General features: G+C 31.7%; 1 protein-coding gene across 1 annotated transcript; it reads right to left on the bottom strand.

Moving 5' to 3' along the window:
• Positions 1–1,418: 1,418 nt before the first annotated feature.
• On the bottom strand, positions 1,419–3,306 carry LOC117693038 (G-protein coupled receptor Mth2-like). The gene has a single exon (XM_034482970.2). The coding sequence runs from the start codon at positions 3,304–3,306 to the stop codon at positions 2,230–2,232; it is 1,077 nt and encodes a 358-aa protein (XP_034338861.2). The 3' UTR covers positions 1,419–2,229.
• Positions 3,307–12,702: the final 9,396 nt, after the last annotated feature.

Genomic DNA, 12,702 nt, shown 5'->3' with positions numbered 1-12,702 from the left:
AGTTCACAGCCAATAAATAGAGAAAATCTTTTTGACCTTAGCATTGCATACGTTAATAATTTTGTTCATGTCCATGTTTCCTATTATTCTACCGGCTCGTGATTTCTGATATATCAAAACAAAAATTGAAAGTAGTTACGTCTTACAAGTAATCAAATATATATTTGGCAAGGATTTCTCCATGATCAAATTTTCTTGTATTTCTCTATCACAACCATTCAATATATATTAGAACAATTTTAACAAGACCTTGGACTTTTAGTAGGACGTAACTATCCATTTACTGCGTCAAAAGTAGTTAAACATGACGCTGGATTCGAGCGAAATATGCATCGATTGCGTAGTCTTAGCTCAAAAGCCAGACAAATCTTGTTGATTTCAAAGAGCCGTGGCTGGGTGGCCAACAATGAAATAGACAGGCCATCGTCACATTACTGTGTGACACAACTACCCAAAGTCCAAGATCTTGTTAAAATGGTTCTATCATAATTTCCGCTTTGGTGTTTATGATAAAGCATGATTACATGTACATGTGTTGTAAAACTTAAACAAAAAAAACGGTAATTAGTAAAAGACATTCTTGTGCTTACATTGGGTCTGCCCTGCTTGGCGACCCATTGCTGCTTTTGTAATGATTTTGTAACGCCGAAACCGAAACGCCAATATGTAAATTAATGCTTCTCGCTGTTTTCTGTTTAATTTCTTTTATATAGATAATCATAGCTTATGAAGAGAGAGAGAGATGCTATTTTTCTACGACAAGTGGAACTGATGGTTCATTTGTTCAACACAAATAAGTTGTAACTTCGTTTTACTGTTAGTATTTTTTCATAGGCGCAATTAATCAAGAACAAAGCGATTTCACATTTATTCAAAATCACACACAAAAATGAATACAAAAAACTTAATTTATGAGAATAAGATATATGCTTATTATTTTAAAAAAAATTAGGATATATATGGTAATAAGTGGGTAATAAAACTTATTTTCTCATTTTCTCTCATTGGTATAATCAAGTTGGTTTGGAAATTATTTTGAGTTAGACACAGAAAAAACATCATAATATTCCCAATATTTGACTGTCTACGTTTTTTTTTCAACGTTCATAAAGTTTACGATTTGGTTTTGTTTGAATTTTTTTTTCAAAAAAAAAAAATTAACATCAAATACACTTACAGTTGATTTACAGATAAAAAAAGAAAATTGTAAAAAATTACAAAATGCTTCTGCAGTCAAAATTAATATATACATATCTTTGAAATATTTCTAAAACACGTACATCAAATCAAGTTTTACAATTTACACAGGTAAATGTATTTAAGTTTTGCGATAAGCACATACATTGGCATTTGCTTTCAATTCAACTGCAACGTGGTGACCATCTCCGCGGTAAAATTCTTCACAGTACAGTCCAATTTACTTCTACATTGTACGAACACAAATTATATACAATTACACCAATGGCAAACAAATTTGTTCTGAAATTCGTGGTCTGGTTTTACATATAAACATGTAGATTTTATTTAAGAAATAATCAAGGAATCATTCTTTTATTATTATGAAGTAATCAAATACGATCGGGTTATCTAATCTAATAAATCTCGAAGGACTTAATCATAGATTTGATTACACCCGATCGCGAGTTTTTGGACACTCTTTTATAAACACACTTGTGGAAGTTATTAAATTGTAAATGAATTCCAATGCCTTTTCATATAAAAGAATGTGTACGAAGTATATTCTCCATTTTCTGTACTTTTTTTTTCAACTTCCACTGATGTTTTGCCCTCTTATTCTACGCCCCCAAGGATGCGTTGTGAATTAATTAGAAAATTGATCAGTCCTGTGCTACATCACATGAAAACATAAAACCTCTTTTAAATATTTCTCACTTAGTGCCCCCCCCCCCTTAAGTGAGCATTCTGTTGTTTGGTAATTTGACGACAACAATTAAACATTTTACGAACATTCAACAGAAAATGACATCAACAATAAGAGCATAAACGGTTCAGTTTTTGTTTCAATTTAGATTTACGATTATTTAGCCAGAATTGATTTTATGTTCGAAAAGCAACTAACCGAATTACGCGAACAAAAAAAAATAAAGTAAAAACATGCTTTTGAAAATATTTTACCTTAAATAGACCTTTTTATATTTACATACATTTCATCTTTTTGTAAATTCCGTTTTTAATCAGTGAGTCTTACGAGGGAATTATTTACTAGTATTATATTGTTATACTTGAGCCTTGCGCCTGAGTACTTTTTGTGAGGTCTAGAGGAGAAGTACCACTTCCTTTTCGTGTGGTTTGCTTGCTGTAGTTGATTTTTTTTTTACCTTTGTTTTCTCGCTTTGATCTAAGATAATTCAATATCCTCGAAGAACTCGCAAAACTCAGGAAAATAATAGTACCCTGTGAAGAGGTTAGTAAAGTTGCAACAAACGAAAAGGCCGATATGTTTAAAACACCATCTACAATTTGAAATATCCAAACGATCCCTGTTAGACTGAACAACTTCAGAAATATCACGAGCTCGGATTTATCTTTCTTCGACTTTTCTATGTGTTTTACACTGTTAATGTTGGTGACGGTTATGGTGAACATGACGATGTTGACCACACATGTAATAAGTAGAGGTGCAATAAAAGTGGCCAGATTTTGAACGAAATCCTCAACAAAGCACAAAGTTGTACCGTACCCGATTTTGTTCTGTATGTAATAAGTGAGAATGATATTAGTGGTAATTATAAAAATTGGCGTAATGTAACAGTAAATTACATAGCGACCAAAAATAAACTTGATATTTGTATGAATGTGCGAATATCCTCTTCGATCCGAAAAACTCCGACACATGTGTAAGGAACAAGTAAAGAGACAACAGCATAGGGACAACCAGAAATAATGCAACAATATACCTATTACCGTACAAAACAAGGATGATTTTTCGACAGCATTAGCAAACATATAGGTGAGTTGCATGCATAGGAGAGAAAATGTTGTACTCATGGTGTTCAGGCCCGGAAGTGTTCTCAGTCCCGGAACAACCATGTAAAGAATCAAAAGTACCATCATAGAAACGATGCTGATGACATTTAAAATGGTTGCAAACATTTCCAATACATAAACGTAGTCAAATGTAGCACTAGCAAATTGTTTTTCCTCGACACAAACTCGAACCAGTCTATCAAAGTCAGCAACAAATTCGCCCAAGTAAAAAGTTTTATTATTGTTGTTGTCTATTATTCGAAAATTGTTTCGATCAAATTCAATACTTGGTCCGATAATTTTCTGTTTACAAAACATTAATGGGCTTACGTGTACAGCAGTAGATGGTGGCATAGGGAAATTCCTTTTCCGATATAATAGGAAAGACGCCAGTTCAGTAGAATCAGTTGATACCAATGGTTGGCGTAAACTTGTGAACCGTATGCCTTTCAAATCAAATTCTGTGAAGTTTGTTTTTTCAATAACTTTTCTGATTGACAAATTATTTGGTAATTTCAAGAGAAATCTCTCTATTTCCTCTCTGTGAAACTGGGTGAAGTACATCAGGTTAAAATAAATTTGTAGATATAAAAATTTATGGAACAAACCATTCTTGACTTTTGTTTGATAAACACGTTTAGGTAGAAAGAAAAATCTAGTCAGCTCTGTACTCTTAGGGATTTCTAACATTTCTTTTAAGATCTGATGCATAGACTCTTTGACAACCGTCAACACTGTGTCTGTGTCAGTTATATTTGATATAACCGATAAATGGGAAAATATGAACAACTCGTACTTTATATTTTTGGGATATTCAATGATTGAAACACAGCTTCCTTTTCTTAGAATCTTTCCAGGATAGCACAATTCACCAATTTTCTACAATACACAAAACATTTTATTGCATTACTCTTTTAATCATAGCTGATATGTCACGTCTAAAGAGAATTCTTCATATCTGTTTGCAGTACTTTAAATTTGAAGTCCGTCTCAAATCGTTTGAAATTCTTTAATTTTGTCATTTAAATCAAAATCAAATAACACCATAAAGTTTAATTCCCATTATCTCAATTTGAGAACTTTTATAGCAGGTCCCGTATGTCGCATACAAAAATTTAGCAATTTGCTTGATATTATTTTGAACCCATAATGCACGGAGGTAATATTAGGAAGGTTCGTGATAATATAGACTTCCCTAACAATATCCCACAAATAGCACATACCTACTATGATTCAAACTCCTTGTAACTTTTAATGTAATCAACCTTTATACCAATATTAATGTAATAATGTAATCAACCTATATACCAATATTAATATAATGTAATAATGTAATCAACCTATATAACAATATTAATGTAATGTAATGTAATGATGTAATCAACCTATATAACAATATTCAATATCACTTGGGAAAGAGGAAATGAAATACTTACAGTGTATTGGTTGGATGAATATTTTGAAGAAATTGATAGAAGAATTTAGATGTATTTTTTCTTTGTCAATTTACATTGTTTTCATTTATAGAGATATACAGAACCGAAATGTTCTATGAATTGTTGTATTGTTGACAGTCCTATGTTTTAATAAGTTATTCTTCTAACGGCATTTATATTTAGATAATACATTTCATTTTAGAAATACTGTCAGTTAAAACGAAAGTAATCTAATTTACATCACTATTACTGATATGTACATGTATACACCTGTACATGCACCTAAAGGTTTTCACATACTCGGCGAAATTCTATTACAAAAATAAAACAATTACATTACCTTGTTATTCCTTTTCGGTGGTATGGTGTCCTTAATGATTCTTACTGGTGAAAATAGATTGCGTAATGAACTCACAGAGTAAACTTTGTCACCATAGGTTGGCTTGCAATCATCAATGGTCCGTTTCTTAAACAATGTTGTTTTTTCATCTTCATCACTTAAAGGTATGCCCCCTGATGTATTGTTTGACTCAGGACAGATAATCAGTTCCTCGTTTGGCGTTAAACATGAATTTGCCCCCTCTGTTTGTGTGTATGCTCTGTTCGAATTGCACAATTGACAAAACTCGTTTTTGTATTTGTCGACATATGCAAAGGAGTTGACGCTTGTGTTCTCGCATAGCCATTTTATAGGGTGTTCAGGCGGGAGAGCTGGACACCGTGACTCGACTTCCCTGTCTTCAGTTTCGCACAAGATACATTTATCAGTTGCATATGTCACATGACATCCTTGAGTTTTTGCTAGATTCATAAGCTGAGTAAAATTCACAGCATAAATAAAATTAAGTTGATTTGGACATTTTACAGTGAATTCCAACGCTTCGAATTGTTCGTGTTTAAGAGAATCGTTTACCATGGAATAATTAGTATTACAGAGAAAACAAAATATGTTTTTATACGTTACTTTTTTGGACCAGATTGGAATGTCAAAGTTAGGGGGATTTGTTTCACAAAGGTGTTTAACTGTCTCAAATTCAAATTTATCACTTATTTCTTGCAGATATTCGTTGTTGTAACAGTTTGAAACAACAGTAAAGAATTGCTGTAAATCTTGCGACTGGGGTTGACCAAACTTGGTGTCACTGATGCAATCAATAGGGTGCATTATTGCGGTATCAACACAACACGTGCATTTTCCAACAAATAAACACGAATATGAACAATCACATTGTCTGTCTGGTGCAAGGCCGCCCGGCAGGAGATCTGCTCTACAGATACGAGATGGAGCTATGGTCGTCAAGGATTTCAAAACACCTTCAAAATCATTGTGTTTAATGTCCTTAAGTCTTTTGCCAACAACACGTGTTTTTTTCACAAATTGCACAAGAAACTCTGTATTGATTGAAAGGTTCACAAATTTTATTCGAAATTCTGGAACGTTGTCCCAGGAAACGAAAATTTCTTCCTTTATCAAAGACGACATTTCTGTGAAATAACAACGATGATAACTGTTTGGTGTATCTCCTTCGAAAGACTGATTAATATGCGTAGGAACATTACACTGGTAGCAGTAAAAATTTTTATAGGGATATGTTATGCTTGATTCGGAATGTTGCAAACATTTTTGTTTTGTAATGTTTACCGACCTTGAACAAGTCTCTATGACAGAACCAGGTTTTTCAGTATTTTTCATCATGCACATATAGCAAAATATATTCTGATAAAGTCCAAATCGTAATAAGTAAGATGATAAACTTGCTACTTTTAGGTCTTTGTCATGTTCGCATGGATCACAAAGATCGTAGTATCTGCGTGTATCATACTCGATAACAATATCATTTGAGCTGAGTGGTGGAGAATATATGACAGTAGTTCCGAACATTTTTGCACAAATATAAATTTGTTCGACAGTTTCGATGAAATTTATGAACCTTACTACATTTCCTTTCACTGCCAAGTTCCAAGTTATTAAATCTGTTTCTTTTTCTCCATGACAAAATGCACAGAACATATTGCGATAAGAAAAGTTGTTAGCTAAAGATGTAACTGGTGCATCAAACCTCAAATCGATACTGGTTTTTTCACATCTTTGTTTATCTTCCAAATTTGAGAATTCTGGACAAGTTTCTATGATTTCATATTTTATCAAAGGATATTTCACACTATTCAGGTGTGTTTGTGGAATGTTGAGCCTGACAGGATTGTCTGCCAAGTAAACACTGGGAGAATCTAACACTGCTAACGGTCTTTCAAAGAACTTATCTGGACAACAGTTAAGGTTCCGAAAACAAGAATCATCGCAGAAACATGGAGGACACCGTGAAAGAGCCGGGTGTGGTGTGTAGTAGGTTAGATCAGGCCAGTCATAACACATGTGCTTCTCTCCACAGGCGTCAATGTAAAGACTCATCAACCGAGAAAGGTTGAATCCAGTAATTTGAGGAATGGTGCATGATATGCAAAATACGTTAAACCAAATCACCGCCATGATCTTGATGTGCCTATCTTAAAAATCCTGATGTATATCTAGAAAAGAAGGATTAATATTCCTGTTACACGAATAATGTTTACAGATTTTCAACAGATGTCAACATTTCTTATCCGTTCGTCTCCGTCCACTGTGATGTTGTGTCATGAATAGTGAAGCCCTTGATGGAGTGTGCTACCTTAACGAGACCGAGTACAGTTCAAGTGTGCATGACTTCGCCAATCTTTTTATTTTCATGTAAATCGTAGGTGCAAAGTGATAACTTTTTTTGCATTGTGTTTTTAATTAGATAGTAACATTATCGTAATGTTTAAGAAATTGTGAATTTATGATCTTAATCCGATAAAATATGATCTTAATCGGGTAAAATCTAAAATGGTGCTTACGACAGCATCGTTTTCTAGTATTGTAAACTATGTACAATGTCGAAGTAAAAAGTAGGACTCGCTCATTTCTTTGAGTAGGCTATGGATTTGTTCACTGTGAATTTATTGACAGGGCATAAAAAGGAAATATATTAAGCAGTTTAAATAGCTTTGGTTCTATACAAAATAATTTTTTAAGACAATATACACTGCAATATGCCAAGTTATATTAAGAGAGATTGGCCATTGATCAAAAGCAACTTTGATTCGATATAATCCCTGAACCAAACCAAAAGGTCAACACTTGTTTGAATTTCATCATTTGGTAACTTTAACTCGACCTCGTTATGATACTACATGTATACGTTAATTAAAGATTGCCAGTGCAAAAAAAAATTTGTCTATCCGACTCTTGTGTGATTTATTTACAGGAGATACCAAGCAGTATATAATTTCCTGTGTGTACAACTAAAGTATTTTTTTTACTTTGTCTTTCAATAATATCGACTATTTACATTAAATGATTTAAAAGAACATGGTCACGATTTTGGTCAAAAGGATCACTTATATAAAACAAAAGAATTTACCTATTTGGTCGGTATTTGTTTCTGTCTTTACAAAAAGCATATCGATATCCGTTCCACTTCTTGTTTTAAGGCTATACACAGTAAATTCTTAGGTGCTAGTTCTCATATTGCATTGTGATTTAAAAAAAATTCAAAGTCGTTCTTCGAGCAGTACTAGTAAGATTTATGAACGCTTTATTTTTTTAACTTTTTTATGTTTAAATTTTACTTTTAGTTCACATTCTTTAATACTATTCATCATGGCATGTACTTTATATGCATTTATTTACAACCATTGACATATTAGCAACTATCAAAAGTCTCGTGTGACGCGATTTCAAAGGCCGTTTTATGTATCAGTTTTCTTTTATTCTATTGGAAACATTAACATAATATCCTTTAAATATAAATAAGGAATGTGTTATTTTACTTCAGTCCTGTATAGGATCATAATTAAAATGATTAAACTTTCATATATGCCGTTAAAATTGAAAAATTATTTTCCTTATATCTCCTTCAGTTTTAAACATGATCTTTCAAAATTTATGAAACAGATCCGTCTCAACAAGAAGAATACATTCATTTGCTTTAATCAAACGAAATGTTTTTACAAGATTTTAAAACTTATTTATTTCTGATCGATTGATGACCAATTTTTTTTTATATTAATATCTCTCGTTGGTGCGGATGTTTTACTTTATGCGGTCCTAAAGTGGAAGGTTAATACAAAATTTGCAATTTCTTTTTCAAAACTTGCATTGTCATGAAATTTTCGGAGGTAAACATTGCAATAAAGAAGTTGCTAATCTCGTTAGTGTATATACGTCCTTTTACAACTCATTTCTTTGGAGATGATACATTTAATTTCGAAAAATGTTATTGGTGCAAGAGATGCAGTTGTGTCGATACTAAAATGTGGCCCTACAGCTTAAAAACAGGATCAGATAATAGAATATAATCAGTTTTTCATTAAAAAAAAATTGCACCGTTGTTGTCATTGGTGAGGCCACTGTTCTGTTGACAGGCTCCTGACGTTATATATTTTCTCATAAAAAATAATAAGCCTTACTTAAAAATACACAGTGTACCCATCGCGGCCATATTGGTTTTGTTGAACACTGTCAATTCGGTCTAGATTTTTTGCTTTTAACTAAGCTGCTGTAAGTTTTTTGGTGCTCAATGCCCCGTCCGATTAATTACAAATCACAATTATTTGTTATACAAACAAAGCTCAGGTCATACTTTTTGCTTACATTATTTATTCATTATGTTTAGGCCTTAATGAATATGCCAAACACTAAGAACTGTTTATCTATGTTCAAAACAAATAAGCAGAAAAATCAGCAAGAATTTTTCCTGTAAAGAATTGTGTGCTCTGTTTCTTGCTTATAACTACGACTGAGATTCAAATTTTGGTCGGTCATAAAAATGCATTACTAAAGCATTGTATATAATAAAATTAAGAAAATAAAATTTTACCAAAATCGTGACCATGACTCTTTACAGTTCGGTCTTTTAATACAAATTATATTCTCAAAAGATATATCATGAAAACTATTGAAACAGAATAGAATAAAGTGCTAATCACCTAAAATTGTAACGAAAATCCACATGCAATACAATATACTTACGAAAAAATGAATATATACAAATACTCACTTTGCGTTCGTGTCATGAGTTGGATCTCAAGGTTTTCTCACATCAGTGTCTTTCAATTATTTTACTGCCTTTTACTTTCAGTCCTACAAATTACGCATTTTGAACTGAATTTTGAAACAATTTTATGTCAATAATATCCTTGTGAGTAAAGATAAGGATATTTGATGCTAATTTCTATTTTGAATTTGTAAACTAGAGGTTTTTAAAAATTATATTTCCTTCGGTGTTAGATATGGGCTGGTTGAAAGAGATTTCCACAAAAAACGGTGTCAAGTACACTAGAAAGGTAAAAAATCAAAAGGTAAATGGAATTAAGTTAAAAGCAGAACACAAGGATTGCAATATTTTAAGACTGATATATAAAGCACGACCGATATATCGTAACGGAAATATGATAGAAATTAGCTAAAGTATGCTCTGCAGATAGCATTTGATTGTTTAAGATAAAAAAGAAATGTATAATTTATCAGTCCAGTGAAAAACCTGTCGACGCTGGTTCAGAAATATAAATAAAATGCTTATTGCTTTTATATCTTTTGGCAATAGTTTTGGCTAGTTTCGGTCAGAAACATGCTAGTTATATATATATATATATATATATATATATATATATATATATATATATATATATATATATATATATATATATATATATATATATATATATATTAAAGAAATGTCATTGAGTAACAAAACAATTCTTTTCATTACTTATTTATTATAGCTACAGACATGCACAATATAAATATCAAACCAAAAAAACATTAAATTTATTTATAATACATATTTAAGTCAAATTATGATCAATCTTTTTTTTTCATTCGTAACCAATTATATTTTTCCAATGATTAATAAAAAAAATATACAATATATACAAAACATATTTTTTTCTATATTTTTAAAATTGTTTACTTTATATTCAAGGTAAAATTAATTTAATTTACATACAGATGCATTTGTTACTATCAATTGACAATATCGAAAGTATGATGTATCATAATGATACCTCCTTGTGGCTCTGATGAAAAACTTCCTACAGTTATAGAGAAAAATTTCTTCCCTTGTTGTTCGTATATTGTGTTTCAAAGGACTCTTTTTATCATTCCTGTCACGACTCTGTATTCAGTTAAATAAATTGGGTACATTTAGATAAAACAAGCATTCTAAGAGCATTGCGTAAGCATGACACGTCCCCTACCGCTAACCCCTTTGATTGAGAATGCCAAAATTTTGAGACCCTGTATGTATTCCATCACAAATGCAGAAAATTTAGGAAATTTCATCTTGAGTAGTATGAAATTATTAACAAAAGTTATAACAAACAGCAAACAATCTTAAAATCCTATTTAGATAATTGCATGTAACATATTTTCTATGGGATTTTCCACTGTTCAGTTTCATGATAATATTTCACATGTTATACTTTAATATGAGAAAAAAGAACAGAGGAAATTTAAACTATACAGTTGATATCGAAATTAAACACAAAGTCTAAAAACGTACAACACAAAACTTGACACTGTTTCACAGAACTTATTTGTTTGCTAAAAATGAAAAAAAGTAATTGGAATGTAAAAAACTACTGTTCTCAAAAATATACCGACAGAACGCTTCAAAAGAGTAAACTTGATCTGTTGTTTGACATGTTGTAGCTGTTCAGCAAGTTCATATCATTTCTCAGACGCTTAAAAAATAGAGTGAAAAGCTGAAGTGGGACGGACGGACAGACGGACAGACATACAGACGGAATGACCAACTGAAATAGAAGAAAGCTAAAGTCCCCTCCGATGAAACCGGCAGGAGACTCATTATCACTCCGAGAGTATTGAATAAGAAATCCATGTGCTCTTCCACCATCATTGTCTTAAGATGTGCTAAATAGATTTCATGAAAATTTTGTGAAATGTTTTTGAAGGACGAACTCAGTAAGTAAAAAGGAACCGTTGAGAATAAATTTGTTCATCATCTGTAGATTAATTTGACTTATTTCTCATTATAAAGCTACACAGCAAATTTCAAATCTATTCACCAAACCAAAAATATTTGGAAAACGAAGTTGGAACACAGAATGACCGATAATGATAAAGACTAAAATCCCCTCCGGTTTCACTGATGAAGGACTTACACCGGTGCAGTAACATTACTTTTGGGATAATAACCCTATAGCATTTGACATGACTCCCTCTAAAACCAATTACAAGATATGTCACACGGTAAAGTTCGTCTAACATATTAGATCTTTTTTTTTCTTTGTGTACTTAAACTCCTCAAATTTTACCTTAAACTTCCAGTAGGTTAGGGGTTTGCAATAACAAATGAATCAAGTTTAGGTCAGGTCCTAGCAAACTTCTGTTAATTTTTTTTTATCTTCATTTTTCCAATTTAATCCTATCTGAGTTAGACCATCCCAAAAAGGGATTGATGTATAAAAATTTTATGATAATCTTGAACAAAATTTAGAGTTACAGGCTAAGAACAGAGCTAAATCCTTTAAATTGTTTCATTAAAGAGCAGGATCCTATGAGATGCGTTTTCTTTTACATATTCAATATGGACCACTCCTTTATTTTGATCCTCTATGACCCCGGAATGGTTATGGTTTGATAAAGATTTCATTGAATTTTGATGATCGGCTACGGAAGGATATCAAAATGTGATAAATCGACAACAACGACTTCAGCCAACAGACAAATTTTGATCATAAAGCCTAAAGAGGCTTAATGGTCAGCAATTTAACCATCAGATCTGCCGAAAATTTTAAGGTATAATTTGTTTAGCTATCAATTAATTTTGAGAAAAGAAAAAATCCATGTTTTATTTACCTTTTAAATTTGGGTATTTTCCTATATTTTAATATAGAGCTCTTCTTCTAAAGAAGACCAATTCAGTCTAAAATAACCCTGACTATCAAGCCTCCTCAAAACAGTTTTTTAGATACATCTGTATAAGGCACAGGATAAACGACCCTGTTCTTCTCTATGCAATTATGAAATTGATAGTAAATTGTTAGGTAATGAAAGCTGTAGACTTGCACTATTCTTAAAAATCTTTATAATATATTTTTTTCATGTTGAATCATTTATCTTAATATCTAGTATTTGAAATAAATGGGTCCCTTTACCGGCGCCAAAAATAATTATATATTAATAAATAATCTAATTTTTTAGTTGAGGTCCGGTCCAAAAATATCTCAGAAAAAT

The sequence above is a fragment of the Magallana gigas genome, chromosome 3 (genome assembly GCF_963853765.1).
Source record: "Magallana gigas chromosome 3, xbMagGiga1.1, whole genome shotgun sequence".
NCBI lineage: Eukaryota > Metazoa > Mollusca > Bivalvia > Ostreida > Ostreidae > Magallana > Magallana gigas.
The sequence above is the reverse complement of the archived record's forward strand: the minus strand, read 5'-3'. Positions and strand labels throughout refer to the sequence as shown.

Coding starts and splice junctions, on each gene's coding strand:
- LOC117693038 (XM_034482970.2), bottom strand. CDS start 3,306: ATGTTTTGTAAACAGAAAATTATCGGACCAAGTATTGAATTTGATCGA.